Source organism: Stegostoma tigrinum, chromosome 2, assembly GCF_030684315.1.
Source record: "Stegostoma tigrinum isolate sSteTig4 chromosome 2, sSteTig4.hap1, whole genome shotgun sequence".
Taxonomy (NCBI): Eukaryota; Metazoa; Chordata; class Chondrichthyes; order Orectolobiformes; family Stegostomatidae; genus Stegostoma; species Stegostoma tigrinum.
In genome coordinates, this window is record NC_081355.1 from 157,882,114 (window position 1) to 157,901,446 (window position 19,333).

Sequence of the window (19,333 nt, forward strand, 5' to 3'; positions counted from 1 at the left end):
AGAGGAATAGGACTCCCGGGAGCAACGGCTTACCGGTCGAGCTGTATTCTGCTCTGTGGGACCTGGTCGGCCAGGACCTGCTGGAGGTGTATGATAGTGCGCTTCGGGCAGGGAAAATGTGCAAGTCCATGAGGAAGGGCATCATCACCCTCATTTACAAGAGGAAGGGGGAGAGGGAAGAAATTAAGAATTGGTGTCCCACTTCACTATTGAACGTGGACTACAAAATCCTGGCGAAGGTCATAGCCAACTGGGTCAGGTCTGTCCTGGAGTCGGTGATTCACCCTGACCAAACCTGTGCTGTGCCAGGCAGGAAGATCGCTGAGAGCCTCGCGCTCATCAGGGATACGATCGCCTACGTACAGGACAGGCGGGTGGACACCTGCCTCGTCAGCCTGGACCAGGAGAAGGCCTTCGACAGGGTTTCTCATGCTTACATGAGGGACGTCCTCTCCAAATTGGGGTTCGGGGAGGGCATCCGCAATTGGATCCGGCTGCTCTACGCCAACATCGTTAGTGCAGTCTCGATCAACGGGTGGGAATCGGACAGTTTTCCTGTTAGATCTGGAGTCAGGCAGGGCTGCCCGCTCTCTCCTGCCTTGTTCGTGTGCTGTGTGGAGCCCTTCGCCGCATCCATCAGGAAGGACGTGAGCCTGAAGGGCGTGACTATCCCAGGCAGCGGAGGCATTCAGGTCAAGACCTTCCTGTGCATGGGCGATGTCGCAGTCTTCTGCACCGATCGTCGGTCGGTGAGTAGGATGTTGGACATCTGCGGCCAGTTTGAACTGGCCTCGGGTGTCAAAGTCAATAGGGGTAAGAGCGAGGTCATGTTCTTCGGGAACTGGGACGACCGCTCCTTCATCCCCTTCACCGTCAGGACAGACTACCTGAAGGTGCTGGGTGTTTGGTTTGGTGGAGCTGGGGCATGCACTAAGACTTGGGAGGAGCGTATCACCAAATTGAAGCAGAAGCTGGGCAGGTGGACGCTCCAGTCCCCCTCCATTGCGGGTAAGAACCTGGTTGTCAGGTGCAAGGGGCTTTCGGTACTGTTGTATGTGGCGCAGGCCTGGCCTATTCCCTGGACCTGCGCTGCTGCAGTCACCCGGGCCATCTTCCACTTCATTTGGGGGTCAAGGATGGAACGGGTCCACAGGGACACCATGTACAAAGACCTGGAAAATGGGGGAAAGGGCGTACCGAACGCCACCCTCGCCCTGACTGCTACCTTTGTGTGCGGCTGCATCAAGCTGTGCATAGATCATCAGTACGCAAACACCAAGTGTCACTACTTACTGAGGTTCTACCTGTCCCCGGTGTTGCGAAGGATGGGCCTGGCCTCGTTGCCGCGGAACGCTCCGAGTAGTTGGACTGTTCCGTACCACCTGTCCTTCGTGGAGAAATTTTTGAAAGGAAACACCTTTGACCACAAGGCCAACAGGCAGTGGTCAGCACGTAATATCCTCGGGACCCTTCGGGAAAAGGAGAGGGTGGATCCCGTCGTGTGGTTCCCCACCCAGACTGCCAAAGTCGTTTGGCAGAATGCCTCATAGCCAGAACTTTCAAACAAGCACAAGGACATTGCTTGGCTGGCGGTGAGAGGGGCTCTGCCAGTGAGATCCTTTATGCATGCCCGGAATCTCTGCGCCACCGCACGCTGCCCTCGAGGTGGCTGCGGGTGGGGACGAGACTGTCGATCACCTCCTTCTGGACTGTGCCTATGCGCAGGAGGTCTGGAGTGGGATGCAGTGGTATTTGTCGAGGTTCGTCCCGAGCAGCTCCGTGACGCGGGACTCCGTGCTCTACGGGCTGTTTCCGGGGACGCACACCGAGACCAACATCAACTGCGCCTGGAGGACCATCAATGCGGTGAAAGACGCTCTTTGGTCTGCCCGCAACTTGCTGGTCTGCCAGCTGAAAGAACTGACACCGACCGAATGTTGCAGACTGGTGCATTCCAAGGTCCAGGACTACGTGCTGAGGGACGTGCTAAAGCTTGGGGCAGCCGCCGCCAAGGCGCGGTGGGGAAAGACCACGGTATGAAACCCCTCATCCAGAGTAGAAAAAAGGGCCCTATCTGGTACCTGGGCCCAGCTGGCGCCTTCCCCAACTGGTCAGGGGGCCACTGGGACTGTGCGGGGTGACAACTGCTGGGGTATTTTCTTTGCTTTTTTTTTCTTCTTTGTTTGTTTTCTTCCTTTAGTTGATGTATGTACTCCCTGGGTAACCTGGAGCGGCTTGCATGACTGGGTAGGTGTATAAATATGTTTTATTTTTTGTACATCTTATGAATGAATAAAGTATATTTTTTCAAATAAAAAAGTGATGAAACGTCTGAAAACTAACCTTCCAGCTCAGCGAGCAAACTCCCATCCAGAACCTCTACCCGTAATGCAATCAACAAACACATAGAATTGGACCCCATATAGATCAAAACAGAAATGACACTACTCAACATAACAGACTGGACAGTATAAATTCCAAGGGGAGTAGAATAACATCGCTTCATTGGAGGCTGCACTGTTGATGTTAGCTTACATAGTGACGAAACGTCTGAACGAGAACAAGCCAGCTCGGCGAGCAAGTCAACAATCTCAATCCTGAAGAGGCCTGAAATAAAGGAGTATACAGATCTCAAAGTTGCAGGGCTGGAGAGATTAAGGAAGACCTGAACGTGAGAATGAGAATTTAGAAACTTAGGTCAAGCGAGGTAAACAGATTACATATGAAGCGTGATTACCTTCACCATGAGCAATATACAGTACTTTTAAAGCGCTCCTATTACATGTCAACAATTTCCCACAGTGCCTCACGGAAACATGATCACATTGAAGTAAAGTGTGTATGAATATGTACAGAGATGAACCACTTTCCAACAGAAAGATCTCTGAAACACCAATGAAGTAAAAAGCACCTCATCTGTTTTGAGGCAGGAATATAGGCCTAGGAGACCAGGAGACTCCCTTGATTGGATCTTTATTACCTATCTGAATAGGTCAACATTCATCTCTCAATCACATATTGAACATATTTCTCGTTCCAATCTTTTTTTCTCCTCCTGTGCCTCATATACTCCCTTTATATCCCTGTAAGTCAGTTTCATGTTTTGCATTTTCCTTTTTGTGCAGTTTTGGTAAGGAAGGGCCCTGATGGAAAAGCAGAACTGGTGCTCCTTGATCACGGGTTGTACGAAAGCTTGAATATAAAGTAAGTGTTCTTTTAAAAAAAGATTTTGTTCTCGATGTTTGTCTACAGTTATTAATTGTTCACGGAACATGGGTATTTCTGCTGCTTACCTTACTTTCGCTAGCATTTCAATGTTTTGCCATAGTAGGATGTTATTGCTTTCAGACCCCAACCCAAATAATGCTTTAAGGAGCAGCTTGTAGCTCCTATTATTTTGTAAAGGTGGGTAACAAGCTCTCGAGACTTTTGAAATGAAAGAAAGTTTGATTATTACTGTTCATCTGAGTTTATATGTGGAGCTGTGGAAGATGTCTTAACATAGCAAGGAACATAGCCTGTCATTTGGACTCAGGTCACAACGACAGCTGCACTGTTGGGGAAATCCAGTTGTGCAAACTTTTCCCTGGTAGAAAATAAAGTTGAGAGGAGATTTAATAGAGGTATTCAAAACCATGGTGAGTCTGGACAGGGTACAAAAGGAAAATTTCCCATTGTTTGAAGGCTTAAGAGCAAGAAGATGCAGATTGGAGACATAGAAATATTTTCGTGTAGTGTGTGTTTGGGATCTGGATTGCACTGACTGCGGATGTGATGTCGACAGGTTCAGTTCAGACATTCGAAAGGAACTGAATTGTTAACTCAAAAAGGAAGAATACACCGGGTTATGAGGCGAAGGTGGCGAGTTGCACAATTTATGTCTGAGAGTCACTACAGAAATAATCAGATGAAAGGCTGCCTTCTGAGCTGGAACCATTCCGTGTTTGTGACATCTCTTAAGAATGTATTGAACTTGTCCTTCCATCTCCAAGAACCAGGGCCTTCGGGTGTTTAGAGTGTACATGTCTCTGCTACAATTTAAGCCTTTGGAAAATGGAGACCATTTAGCAATTCTGCAGTTTTGAGCACATTCAGCAAGCAGTAGAACTGAGGTTTAACTTCAAAGTAATGATGCAACAAAGATGAATAAGAACTTATAAAGTGAATGGTTCTAGAGCCTAGTTTCCCAATCTACACCACTGGCTGTGTGCCAGAAATCCTTCAGAATATTTACTGTCCTGTTCTGTAAACAGACAAGTTTAGATTGTGCTCTTCTTATCTATAAAGTCTGCACAGCACTGGCCTTGCTGTCTCTCGGGTTGACTGAGTTATGCCTGTGTTTGTGCATGTTTTTATTTTGTAAGTTACAAATCACTTACAGCCCCGAGACAGCCTTGACGAGAAAGTTAACTGTTTGCATAACCACTAGCAGCACTGTTGTTGCTTTCCAAAATAAGACTGCTCCAGGCAGTTTGTGAAAACTGATCTTTAGGAATCTATAGGCTACCAGATGGAATTGTTCACAGTTCCTGTCCTTTTCCTTTATTTTGGCAGGCCCGAATCTGTGCTTTGAGTGTCACCTAGAATTTCCCCCGTTTAACTCTACTGAAAGTTATGGTTGTGTGCAAGAGATATTCAAGAACAACCACTGATTCTAGAACTGAGCATTATGTAGGGTTACAGTCCTCTGGAGAGAACTAGGGAAGAGGTTCACGGATTCAATCAGTAGATTTCTACTGCATACAGGTCTGGATATTTTAAACAAAAATAATAAGTTGGCTATAACATGAGTCAGTTTTCAGAGTCAAGGTAGGATCTCGTATGTTGCAACTAAGAATATAGTTTTGATTCTAATCCTTTGCGCTTTCAGTTCGTTCACAGAAAGGTTAGTACTCCCAACATATAAAGTCCACGTAAGTCATTTTGTTATCCCTTCCACAAACACAATTGCCTGCCTCAAAATCGAGGAATCTTTTAGTGTCCCTTGAAGATGAGACATGAAGATTAAGTCCCCACCCCAAACCACACGACATGTTTAGGAAGAATCAGTTTAATCCACTAATTCTGCAGATTTTCAATGAAGTCACATACAGAATAATGAGGTACTGCATTTGCATAGGGTAACGGAAGAGACAATAAATAGTGACATACTGAAAAATATAAGGGAACAAAAAAAACTTGAGAACATTTCTCTATAGATCCCTGAATGTAGCAGGAATGCAGTGAATAGGAAAGTGTACAGAAAACTTTCCTTTATTAGAGATGGTAGGAACTGCAGATGCTGGAGAATCTGAGATAACAAGGTGTGGAGCTGAATGAACAAAGCAAGCCAAGCAGCATCAGAGGAGCAGGAAGGCTGATGTTTTGGGCCTAGACCCTTCTTCAGAAGTGGATTGCACGACGTCCCCACTTCTGAACTTTATGGTAGAGGGAAAGCCATTGCTGAAGTACCTGAAGATGGTTGAGCTGAGGACACTATGCTGAGGAACCCCTGCAGAGATACCCTGGAGTTGCGATAACTGACCTTCAGAAACAACACCCATCTTCCCATGTGCCAGTTATGATGCCAATTAGCAGACTGTGCCCTCTGATACCCATTGATTCTAGTTTTGCTAGAGCTCCTTGCTGCCATACTCTATTGAATGCAGTTTTGATATCAAGAGCTGTCACTCTTACCTCACGTCTAGAATTCAGCTCTTTTGCGCATGTTTGAATCCAAACTGTAAGAAGGCCAGGAGTTGAGTTGCCCTGGCAGAACCCAAACAGGATGTCACTGAGTAGGTGCGATTTGATAGCACTGTTGATGATATCTTCCATCACTCTACTGTTGATCGAGAGTAGACTGATGGGGTGATTATTGAGATAGCAAGAACTGCAGATGCTAGAGTTAGTGATAACCAAGTGTGGAGCTGGAGTAACATAGCAGGCCAGGCAGCATCAAAGGGACAGGAAAGCTGACGTTTCTGTGGGGATCCTTCTTCAGAAATGAGGAGGGGTTACTGTTAGAAGAAATTTCTGAAGAAGGGTCCTGACCCATTAGCGTTCCTGCTTTTCTGATGCTGCCTGGACTGCTGTGTTCCTTCAGATCCACACTGTGTTATCTCTGGGGTGATTACTGATCAGGTTGGATTTGTCCTTCTTTTTGTGTACGGTATTTACCAGGGCAATTTTCCACACTGTTAGGTAGATGCCAGTATTGTAACTGTACTGGAACAGCTTGACTAGGGGAACAGCAAGTTCTAGAGCACAAGTCTTTAGTACTATTACCAGAATGTTGTCAGTACCCATTGCCTTTGCAGTTTCCAGTGGTTCCAACTGTTTTTTTGATATCACGTGGAGAGAATTTAATTGGCTGAAGACTACTATCTGTGCTGCTGGGCACAACTGAGAATGCTGGGACGAGTCTTCCAGTCGGCATTTCTACCTGAAAGTTACCACATATGCTTCAGCATTATCTTTTGCATTGATGTGCTGGACTCCTCCCTCATTGAGGATGGGAATATTTATGGAGCAAGTTGTTTTACTTGTCCATCACCATTCATAACTGAATGTGGCAGGACTGCAGAGTTTACTTAGGTAATTTCTCCAAAGTCTAGACATCCTTTTTAAATCATCATGTTCTTGACTGGACACATTGCTCTAGCTGCAGGCAAACCCCATGTTTTGTATACATTTAGAACCCTGGATTCTGTACTCTGTGCTTCTTTTTATAAAACCCAACATGCAACATCCTTTTATTAACTACTTTATTGACCTGTCTCAAAGTTTTTACACATCTCGGCCACTGATCTCACACTCCACTTGTTAAATTGTATTGTTCAGCATGTTTTTGTGTTGAATTTCAGTTTGTCTTCTTTCTGACAATCCATCCATGACCACCTGAAATCCAAGGAATTTTCTTCAATGTTTATTACATATCTAAGTTTTGTGTGTGAGTTGTGACAGTATGTCATGTGTCTTAAATCCAAGGTTATTAACATACGTTTAAAGCAACTGTGATTCTAGTACTAAGTGCTTGAGAAATTAAATTCCATTGAGTTTGGCAAAACTGTCACTCGGATTTGTTATCCATTCTGCTATTGGTTCAAAAGCATATGCAGTACTTTATCAGATGCCTTTGGAAGTCCACATAAACAGCAATAACAACTAAAAAGAAAAACAAATTGCTGGAAAAGCTCAGCAGATCTGGCAGCATCTGTGGAGAGAAATCAGAGTTAACATTTTGGGTCAAGTGACTGTTCCTCAGAACTCAAACCTGCTAAGCCTTTCCAGCAATTTTTGTTGTTGCTTCTGATTTACCGCAGCTGCAGTTCTTTCGGTTTTTATTTACTGATAACAGCAGCCTCATCCACCTTCTGTTCATTTCTGTGATAATTTTTATTCAAGTTAGTCAAACACAACTATCCCTAAAAGATTTATGCTGGCACATCTTTATTAGGATATAGTTGTCTAAGTCATTGTTGATTTTTATCTAAAGCTATTTTTCCAAGTTTTATTTTTGCCAGTAATGTTTAGCTGACTGGCCTAAAATTGTCATGCTTATTCTTCTCCCTTTTTTGGGCAAGGGTGTGAATTTCCAATTTTCTAAACCTCTGTCAGAAATTGGAAGATTGTGGCCAGCATCTCCCAATGTTTGCCTCAAGTCTTCCAGTAACTTAGGAAGTATTCCATTCAGACTGGCATGTGGATAAATAGTTAATCAGCTTCTGCACTAAAGGAGACAATTACACACCATTATGTTTAATCCCCAATAGTAGAAATGACAGCACAGCCATCTCTAGTCACCCCATGAAAGTAGTAAAGCTACCACCTTCAACCACTACACTGTGCTGGCTGAAAAAATCTCCCTCAATGCTGTTAGGTATGCAATGTAAGAATTTCAGTATTTCTTTAATTAGGTTTGGATCCTGGAGCTTGCATAGTTGCCACCTCATTGCTACGTTTGTCCTCAGTAGCAGAGACTGCAGGGGAGGGAGGAGCTGTAGCTGTTTGCTAATGTGATTGCTGAAACTTCAGGTTAGATGCTGTGTCGATCAGATGCTTTTTTCATTCGTAGGGACCGGATTAGCCTGTGTAAACTCTGGCGTTCCATCATCCTGCTCAACGATGCTGCAATGAAGAAATTTGCCAATGAGCTGGGAGTCAAAGGTGAGGGACATGATTAAGCTATCCTTAAAGATTTTTTCCCCTTTGTACATTAGATGTGTTCTTTACTGGCTAGGACAGCATTTATTGCTCAAAGTACTGTTATTGTACTTGGCTAAATCTCCGTAGGATCTGAACAACAGCTCCTTGTATTTTAGCATTATATTCATGTGTATAAATAAGGCTGCTATATTCACATATCAGGTTTATCACCACCCTCCATCCTTTAAGTTGAGGAGTTTGATGGGCATGTTGTAGTGAACTTTATGATGTATCTAACTCTGTGCTGGACCTGCCCTGGGAGAGTTTTGCAGGGGCAATGTAGAATGAATATTATTTAATGTCTGTAAGCTAACAATCTTGGATTACTCTTCCCTATGTGATACCAATTAAATTATCAATATGCTTAACAGAAAACGTAATCTGCATTCTACAGTGGGCAGCAAAAATCTTTTGGACAATCGTTAATGGTACTCTTTTAACAATGAGTCAGCACCACTGTGTTTAAAAACACAACCAATCATTTAAATTAACAAAGTGTGGCGCTGGATGAACACAGCAGGCCAAGCAGCATCTCAGGAGCACAAAAGCTGATGTTTCGGGCCTAGACCCTTCATCAGAGAGGGATATGGGGAGAGGGAACCTCTCAGTTCCCTCTCCGATGAAGGGTCTAGGCCCGAAACGTCAGCTTTTGTGCTCCTGAGATGCTGCTTGGCCTGCTGTGTTCATCCAGCTCCACACTTTGTTATCTTGGATTCTCCAGCATCTGCAGTTCCCATTATCACCAATCATTTAAATTAGTGTTTTTGGCTGATCAAAGCCATAAGAATGAAGATACTTAATACTGTACTCATTGTTTGTGATAACAAATGGGAATGGAATTCATAGGCTGTGCAGAATTCCTATTTGAACATTATAGCTACATAATTTAAGAGGCTTTCAGTACTTAAATTTGATAAGATACTTTGACTAATTGAGCTATATCCAACAATGCTGAGGGGCATAAAAATGGAAATTCCAGACAACAGGCCATAATTTTTCAATCTTTGTTAAACTCCAAAGGTGCTACCAATGCTACAAACTGCAGTTAGTACCATCTCATTAAATAATATTGACTAATTCTAAAGTAACCCAACAGAGAACATCTAGAAACAAAGGAAAAGTATGTTCAACTAACTTGGGCGTTGTTTTTTTAATGTGGTACCAGATAGTTGATGAGGGCTGTGCTGTTGGTATGATGTACAAGGAATTCCACAAGCTGTTCAATACAGTACCACACAACAAAGTTGTGGGAAAAGTAACAGCTCATGGAAAAAGGGGCAGCAGCAACACAGTTACACAATTGGCTGAGTGACAGGAAACTGAGTGCTTGAAGACCGTTTACCAAACTGGAAGGTTTATGGTGATGTTCCTCAAGGGGCGCATAGAGCATAATTTCAAAACTTGGAAACAACAACACTTGGAAGTATTGTGAACTGTGAGGATGATATGGCAGAAATTCAGAAGGACAGATGAGTTAGTGTAATAGGCAAACAAATGATAGATGAAGTTCAAAGGGGAGAATTGTCAGGTGATTCATTTTGGCAGGAAGAACATGGAGAGCCAAAATCAAATAAAGGGTATGACTCTGAAGTGGCTGAAACAGCAGGGGATCTGTGTATTTAGTGGCAGACCGGTTGAGAGTGCAGTTAGTAAAGTATATAATTTCCTATGCGATGGACTAGTGGTATTAATCGCTGAACTATTAATCCAGACATCTAGATAGTATTCTGGGGATCCAGGATCAAATCCTGCCATGGCAGATGGTGGAATTTGAATTAAGAATCTAATGATGACTGTGAATCCATTGTCGATTGTCGGAAAAACCCATCTGGTTCACTAATGTCTTTTCAGGAAGGAAACTACCATTTTTACCTGGTCTCGCCTGTGAGACTCCAGACCCACAACAATGTGATTGAGTCTTAACTGCCCTCTGGGTAATTAGGGATGCGCAATAAATGCTGCCTGGCCAGCGACGCCTACATCCCGTGAAAAAAAACATTGGTAGCAACAGAGGAGGTTATTTGAAATTCTGTAAAACACTGGTTCAGCCTCAACTAGATACAGTATTATCTCTAATCCTAGACATCATATCTTGGAAATGAGGCAAAGGTTTTGGCCAGGTTACAGAGAATGTTTGCAACAATGACACCAAGGATCAGGGACTTCCAGTATGTGGATAGATTGCAGAAGTTATACCATGTAGTCCTGAGAAGTTGAGGACAAAAAGAAATTTGATAGAAGGGTCGGACACAGTAGCTAGGAAGTAAGTATTTCTCTTTTGAAGGGATTGAGAACATGAGGGCTTAAATTTAGGGAATTAATAAAGGAAACATGAGAAACCTGTCACATAATGAATGTTTAAGGTTGAGGATACTCTGCCCGAGTGTGTGGTGGAGGCAGGTTCAGTTGAACAGTTGAAAGGGAATTAAATGGTTATCCGAAAAGAAGCGGTGTGTAGGTTTAAGGGGGGACTGGAGCTGCTGTAGTCAACTCAATAACCACCTTTGTGTTATATAGAACATAACAGCACAATACAGGCCCTTCGGCCCTCTATGTTGTGCCGACTTGTCATACCGATCTGAAGCCCATCTGACCTACACTATTCCATGTATGTCCATATGCTCGTCCAATGATGACTTGCATGTACTTAAAGTTGGCGAATCTACTACCGTTGCAGGCAAAGCGTTCCATTCCCTTACTACTTAAAGAAACTACCTCTGACATCTGTCCTATGTCTTTCACCCGTTAACTTAAAGCTATGCCCCCTCATGCTCGCCGTCATCATCCTAGGAAAAAGGCTCTCCCTATCCACCCTATCTAACCCTCTGATTATTTTATATATATCAATTAAGTCACCTCTCAACCTTCTCTCTAACGAAAACAGCCTCAAGTCCCTCAGCCTTTACTCGTAAGACCTTCCCGCCATCCCAGGCAACATCCTAGTAAATCTCCTCTGCACCCTTTCCAAAACTTCCACATGCTTCTTATAATGTGGTGTCCGGAACTGTACGCAATACTCCAAGTGCGGCCACACCAGAGTTTTGTACAGCTGCAGCATAACTTCTTGGTTCTGGAACTCGATCCCTCTATCAATAAAAGCTAAAACACTGTAAGCCGCCTTAACAGCCCTATCAACCTGGGTGGCAACTTTCAAGGATCTGTGTACATGGACACCGAGATCTCTTTGCTCATCTACACTACCAAGAACCTGACCATTAGCCCAGTACTTTGCCTTCCTGTTACTCCTACCAAAGTGCATCACCTCACACTTGTCTGCATTAAACTCCATTTGCCACCTCTCAGCCCAGCTCTGCAGATTATCTATGTCTCTCTGTAATGTACGACATCCTTCGTCACTATCCACAACTCCACCGACTTTAGTGTCGTCTGCAAATTTACTAACCCATCCTTCTACGCCCTCATCCAGGTCATTTATAAAAATGACAAACAGCAGTGGACCCAACACCGACCCTTGCAGTACACCACTAGTAAGTGGTCTCCAGGATGAACATTTCCCATCAACTACCACCCTCTGTCTTCTTTCAGCAAGCCAATTTCCAATCCAAACTGCTATATCTCCCACAATTCCATTCCTCTGCCTTTTGTACATAGCCTATTGTGGGGAACCTTACCGAACGCCTTGCTGAAATCCATATACACCACATCAACCGGTTTACCCTCATCTACCTGTCTGGTCACCTTCTCAAAGAACTCAATAATGTTTGTGAGGCACGACGTTCCCTTCACAAAACCGTGCTGACTATCCCTAATCAAATTATTCTTTTCTAGATAATTATAAATCCTATCTCTTTTAACCTTTTCTAACACTTTACCAACGACTGAAGTAAGGCTCACTGGTCTGTAATTACCGGGGTTGTCTCTACTCCCCTTCTTGAATAGGGGAACCACATTTGCTATCCTCCAGTCGTCTGTCCACAGGAATAGTGCCAATGACGAGTTAAAGATCAATGCCAAAGGCTCGGCAATCTCCTCCCTGGCTTCCCAGAGGACCCTAGGATAAATCCCATCTGGCCTAGGGGACTTATCTATCTTCACACTCTGTAGGATTTCTATTACCTCTTCCTTTATGAACCTCAATCCCACGTAGTCTAGTAGCCTGCATCTCAGTATTCTCCTCGACAACATTGTCATTTTCTCGAGGGTCGAAAAATATTCATTTAGTGCTTCCCCTATCTCCTCTGGCTCCACACACAACTTCCCACTACTATCCTTGATTGGCCCTAATCTTACTCTTGTCATTCTTTTATTCCTTATATACCTATAGGAAGCCTTAGGGTTTACCCTGATCCTATCTGCCAACAACTTCTCATGTCTCCTTCTGGCTCTTCTGAGCTGTCTTTAAGTCTTTCCTCGCTACCTTGGAACCCTCAAGCGCCCTAACTGAGCCTTCACATCTCATCCTAACATAAGCCGCTTTCTTTCTCTTGACCAGAGATTCCACTTCCTTCGTAAACCACGGCTCCCGCACTCTACAGCTTCCTCCCTGCCTGACAGGTACATACTTATCTAGGACACACAGGAGCTTTTCCTTGAATAAGCTCCAAATTTCTAATGTGCCTATCCCCTGCAGTTTCCTTCCCCATCCTATGCTCCCTAAATCTTGCCTAATCTCATCGTAATTGCCTTTCCCCCAGCTATACCTCTTCCCCAGTGGTATACACCTATCCCTTTCCATCACTAAACATAACAGAATTGTGATCGCTATCACTGAAGTGCTCACCTACTTCCACATCTAACACCTGGCTGGGCTCATTACCCAGTACCAAATCTAATGTGGCTTCGCCCCTTGTTGGCGTGTCTACATACCTGTGTCAGGAAGCCCTCCTGCACACATTGGATAAAAACTGACCCATCATGCTCCCAGTCAATATTTGGAAAGTTGAAGTCCCCCATGACAACTACTCTGTCTCTCTCACTTCTATCGAGAATCATCTTTGCTATCCTTTCCTTTACATCTCTGGAGCTATTCGGAGGCCTATAGAAAACTCCCAACGGGGTGACCTCTCCTTTCCTGTTTCTGACCTCAGCCCATACTACCTCAGTTGACGAGTCGCCAAACATCCTTTCTGCAACTGTAATACTGTCCTTGACCAACAATGCCACACCTCCCCCTCGTTAACCGACTTCTCTGTTCTTACTGAAACATCTAAATCCCGGAACCTGCAACAACCATTCCTGTCCCTGCTCTATCCATGTCTCTGAAATGGCCACAACATTGAAGTCCCAGGTACCAACCCGTGCTGCACGTTCACCCACCTTATTCCGGATGCTCCTGGCGTTGAAGTAGACACACTTCAAACCAACTTCTTGCTTGCCAATGCCATCTTGCATCCCTGAAACTTTATTTTGGCCCTCTCTACTTTCAACCTTCTCTGTACTCGAACTGAGGTCCCACCTACCCCAGAAAGAGCCCCAATTATTCCAAGAATCCAAAACCCTCCCTCCTGCACCATCCCTGTAGCCACGTGTTCAACTTCTCTCTCTTCCTATTCCTGGCCTCACTAGCACGTGGCACGGGCGACAACTCTGTTCATCCTAGCTCCCTGAATTTCTGCCTTAAATCCCCATCTCTCTTCCTATGTCGTTGGTGCCTATGTGGACCACAACTTGGGGCTGCTCCCCCTCCCCCTTAAGGATCCCAAAAACACGATCAGAGACATCACACACCCTGGCACCTGGGAGGCAACACACCAACCGTGAGTCTCTCTCGTCCCCACAGAACGTCCTAACTATGGAGTCCCCAATGACTACTGCTCTGCTCCTCTTCCCCCTTCCCTTCTGAACAGTAGGGACAGACTCTGCGCCAGAGACCTGTGCCCCACTGCTTTCCCATAGTAAGTCATTTCCCCCCCCAACAGTATCCAAAACGCTATACTTATTGTTGAGGGGAATGGCCACAGGGGATCCCTGCACTGCCTGCCGGTTCCCTTTCCGTCCCCTGACCGTAACCCATCTGCCTTTTTCTTGTACCTGAGGAGTGACTACCTCCCTATAACTCCTCTCAACAACCCCCCCCGCCTCCCAAATGATCCAAAGTTCATCCAGCTCCAGTTCCAGTTCCTTAATGCGGTTTTCGAGGAGCTGGAGTTGGTTCTGTAAAGTGCCACAATTAATTACAAATAAGTTAGGTATGCATGAGCAACTTGAGACTGGAAATGAAGTTGCAAACAAATGCAAACCCTTTTCAGTTTAAGCACAAGGGCATCAACTACAGGACTGACTAATCCTGACAATAAGTCTTCAATTTCTCATGAAAACCAGTCACTTCAAGATGGCAAAGTGTGAAGCTGGATGAACACAACAGGTCAAGCAGCATCTCAAGAGCACAAAGGCTGACGTTTTGGGCCTAGACCCTTCATCAGAGAGGGGGATGGGGAGAGGGTTCTGAAATAAATAGGGAGAGAGGGGGAGGCGGACCGAACATGGAGAGAAAAGATGATAAGTGGAGAGGAGAGTATGGATGGGGAGGTAGGGAGGGGAGCGGTCAGTCCAGAGAGGATGGACAGGTCAAGGAGGCGGGATGAGGTTAGTAGGTAGGAAATGGAGGTGCGGCTTGAGGTGGGAGTAGGGGATAGGCAAGAGGATGAACAGGTTAGGGAGGCGGGGACAAGCTGGGCTGGTTTTGGGATGCAGTGGGGGGAGGGGAGATTTTGAAGCTTGTGAAGTACATGTACCCGGTGTGGCGTCCTCTACATTGGGGAAACCAAGCGGAGGCTTGGGGACTGCTTTGCAGAACACCTCCGCTCAGTTTGCAATAAACAACTGCACCTCCCAGTCGCGAACCATTTTAATACCCCCTCCCATTCCTTAGACGACATGTCCATCATGGGCCTCCTGCAATGCCACAACGATGCCACCCGAAGGTTGCGGGAACAGCAACTTATATTCCGCTTGGGAACCCTGCAGCCCAATGGTATCAATGTGGACTTTACAAGCTTCAAAATCTCCCCTCCCCCCACTGCATCCCAAAACCAGCCCAGCTTGTCCCTGCCTCCCTAACCTGTTCTTCTTCTCGCCTATCCCCTCCTCCCACCTCAAGCTGCACCTCCATTTCCTACCTACTAACCTCATCCCGCCTCCTTGACCTGTCCGTCCTCCCTGGACTGACCAATCCCCTCCCTACCTCCCCATCCATACTCTCCTCTCCACCTATCTTCTTTTCTCTCCATCTTCAGTCCGCCTCCCCCTCTCTCCCTATTTATTTCAGAACCCTCTCCCCATCCCCCTCTTTGAAGGGTCTAAGCCCAAACCGTCAGCCTTTGTGCTCCTGAGATGCTGCTTGGCCTGCTGTGTTCATCCAGCTTCACACTTTATCTTGGATTCTCCAGCATCTGCAGTTCCCATTATCTCTGATCACTTCGAGATGAGTTTGATTGGGGGTGGGGTGGGGGGAGCTTGGAGGTTTTGGTTAGTTCTTAGAAAAAATCCTTGGTGCAATAATGGGTAAGCATTTGATCTACCTACTCTTAGTGTAAAGTTCTTCCTCCACCATTTCTTGTTCCGTGTAGATTACTTACTGTTCTGTGAGATCCTGTTGCAACGGCCAATCAACACGCGGCAGACAGCTTACCAGCTGGCCAACATGCTGACAAAGGAGGAAAAGGCCTACATGCAGGAAATGGCCAGCAATCATTTTGACAGGATCATCCAAGTGCTGAAGGATCTACCACGTCCCATGCTGCTCGTCTTCAGGAACATCAACACTGTTCGTAGTATAAATGTCATCTTGGGTTCACCTGTTGACCGATATGTCGTGATGGCTAAAAGGTAATTCTAGAAATGTTGCCTTACTGTGCCATTAACTCTTGGCTTTCCTGGTAGGAGCTGATTGTGTGTGTTTCGTGTTTCTGTGCTTCGCTGTTGACTGCAGCCAACCAGGAATATTCTAAACTCACGCAAATGCAGGAAAGGTTCATGTGATCTGCCTTCATGACTTAATTCCTTGAACTGCAATACCATTATCAAATACAGAAAGGACTAAATACAGTAATGCTCATGAAGATTTACCCGGTATGCGCACTAACTTGCAGAACTCACATTCACCAGTGAAGATAACTGAAGCCTGTTCATGAGATATTTGCTGGCACTTGACTAATATGGCCAGGAACATTTGCATCTAGATTAACACCAGTGGATTTATTTTTGTTCTTTGCAAATCCTTGACCTTGTCATGGATGATTCTTGTTTGCAGTTGAATTCTAAAGCAGTAAAGGAGTAGGTTTGCATGCTTAACTTTTCAGCTTTTTTTTTGCTAATCTAACTTTAAAAGAAGCCATGTTGAAGATTTTAGACCTTGGTGTAGAGGACATGAACCTCTCTTGTTTTCCACACGTCCTGCTTTAAATGTTTTGGAAGCAAAATTAACAACTACAAGTGACTCTCAGTAGTTCACTTGACACCTATATCCCTGATATTAGCCTGGTTAAGATTAATAATCAAAACTGCTGGTTCCAGTAATGTTTCCATTCAATTTACAGAATCGAATAAATTGTCTTGAGTATTACTAAAAAAAAGACAAAAGCCTTTTTTCCTATTTGGCTGAATGGAACAGGTGTAGTGTAAGTACATGTTCTGTCTGTCTGCAAAGCTCTGGGGTCTAGTGCAAGAATTGGGTGACATTTGCTAATTATTGTCAAAGGTACAGTCACTGAGAATAATCAAGAGATATCCTGCCTGGTCTCCATGTAAAAAGTCTGGCAGTTAACTGTTAACAATTCACTGGTGCAATCCACATGGCAGCCAATGAGCACACTCTTGCAGCAAAGTGTTGATTTAAATTGGTATTCTTGTGAGTTGTCCTGATGCACGCAAGGTAAGCTTTCACGAAATGTCTTTTTCCATCGGTACTACCAAACCTCATAACTTGTTCGCTACTTAGATCTGTCTGCTCTTGGTTCTCCGCTAAGGACAATCTAAACAGGCTTGCCAGCGATGATAGAGAAACTGTGCATTGATTTGTACTGTCTACATTGAGCACACAAGATCTTACTGCTTTTGGTTAATAAGCAGTCCAGTTCCCATTTTGTTTAGAGCAGAGAACAACCTGCAAACAAACTGGCCTGCTGTGTTCATCCAGCTCTACACCTTGTTATCACATTATTTGCTGACTTTTTGACAACGCGGTAATTTGAGTGGGTCTAGGGAAATGAATGAATGATGGTGAATTCGGACAAACATTCAGAATTAGAAATGTTATAGCTAAGTATAAACACTGGAGGGATTTGAAACAGAATTAGATATCATAATGGATATATGCAAGAGATTCTTTTAGACTCATTTTCAATATTATATAGCAAATGTGGCTTGACAGAAAATTACTGTGTAAAACTAAGATATGCAACTATTACAAAGATCTAAAAGACTGGAATAACTCTCAAGGAAAACTGTAGCAGCTGTTCATCCTTGTTCAAATAATACAAATCCAAATAACATTTGTGCCACATGATGGGAGGAATTAACCATCTCCAATAAGAAATAATCAAAATGATGGTAACTCCAATAAGTGGCCAGGGATCATCACTCTATCCCCCACTATCAATATCCCAGGCATAACCATTGACCAGAAACTCAACAGGACTGCCATATAAATCCTGAGGTTACAGGAGCAAGTCAGACGTTAGGAATACTGCAATAAGTAATTCACCTCCAGGTTCCACAAAGCCTGTGCACCATCTCCAAGGCACAAGTCAGAAGTCTGATGAAATACTCAGCACCTCCCTGGATGGCTGCAATTCCAATAGCACTCAAAGCTTGACATCATCTATGATATGACAGTGATAATGGGAACTGCAGATGCTGGAGAATGCAAGATAACAAAGTGTGAAGCTGGATGAATGCAGCAGGCCAAGCAGCATCTCAGGAGCACAAAAGCTGACGTTTCGGGCCTAGATCCTTCATCACTCTCGGCCCGAAATGTCAGCTTTTGTGCTCCTGAGATACTGCTTGGCCTGCTGTGTTCATCCAGCTTCACACTTTGTTATCTATGATATGGCAGCCCACTTGGCTGGCACTGTATCCACTCCATCTGCCACTGGCGCTGATTAGCAATAGTGTGTACTATCTACAAGATGCACTCCAGGAATTCAAAGATATTCAGACAGCATCTTCATAATCACGACCATTTCCATCTAGAAGGGCAAGGGCAGCAAATACATGGGAACACCACCACCACCTGCAAATTATTTTCCAAGTCTGTCATGACCCTGATTTGGAAGTATATCATGGTTCCTGCAGTATTGCTGGGTCAAGATCCCGGAGTTCTTTCTTCAAGCACTGTGGGGCAATCGACAGCATTTTCAGAAATCCAAGAAGGCAGCTCACCACCAACCTTCAAGGGCAATTAGGGATCAGCCCAGCTAGCAACAACCCTATCCAAGTGAAAAAAAACTTAGCTAATGGAGACCCAGCTAGTACTTGAATATAGAACAGTACAACACAGGAACCGGCCCTTCAGCTCACCATTTCTGCACCAACCATGATGTCATTCTAATTCCATAGTCCCTCTCAGTTCTACTCCATGCCTCTGCTTCTGACGCTCTAGAGAAAACAATTCCAGTTTGTCCAACCTCCTTACAGCTAATACAGTCCAATCCAGGCAACACTAAAATAAACCTCTTTTACAAACTGTCCAACATTCTTCCTATAGTGTGGCAACCTGAACAGTACTCCAAATGTGGCCTAGCTAATGTTTAAAGCACTGCAAAATGACTTGCCAACTTTTATACTCCAAGTCCCAGCTGAGGAGAAGCATGCAAATGCTTCCTTTACCACCTTAGCCACTTGTGGTGCCATTCTCAGGGGCTATGGACTTTTAACCCAAGATCCCTCTATATATCAAATACATGGCGGCATGGTGGCTTGGTAGTTAGCACTACTGCCTCACAGTGCCAGGGACTCAGGTTCGACTCCACCCTCGCAAGACTGTCTGTGCAGAGTTTACACATTCTCCCTGTGTCTGCATAGGTTTCCTCCAGTTGGTAAGGACATGTTGGGCCGAAGAGCCTGTTTCCCCACTTTCGGGATTCTCTGAAGATATCAATGTTCCTAAGTGTCCTACCATGTACCATATACGTTCCTCTTGCATTTGACCTCAAAAATGCATTACCTCCCACTTGGGACAGGGAGG

At 44.7% G+C, this 19,333-nt stretch overlaps 1 protein-coding gene across 5 annotated transcripts in view; it reads left to right on the forward strand.

Annotated features, from left to right (window-relative positions):
• The window catches only part of adck5 (aarF domain containing kinase 5), a 159,566-nt gene that overhangs the window by 130,790 nt on the left and 9,443 nt on the right, over window positions 1–19,333 (forward strand). For all 5 annotated transcript variants that reach the window (XM_059640587.1, XM_059640590.1, XM_059640581.1 and 2 more), the window contains 3 exons: window positions 3,126–3,204; window positions 8,057–8,148; window positions 15,717–15,975. In XM_059640587.1, the coding sequence (XP_059496570.1) occupies window positions 3,126–3,204; window positions 8,057–8,148; window positions 15,717–15,975 (430 nt within the window). The remainder of the gene's footprint in view (window positions 1–3,125; window positions 3,205–8,056; window positions 8,149–15,716; window positions 15,976–19,333) is intronic.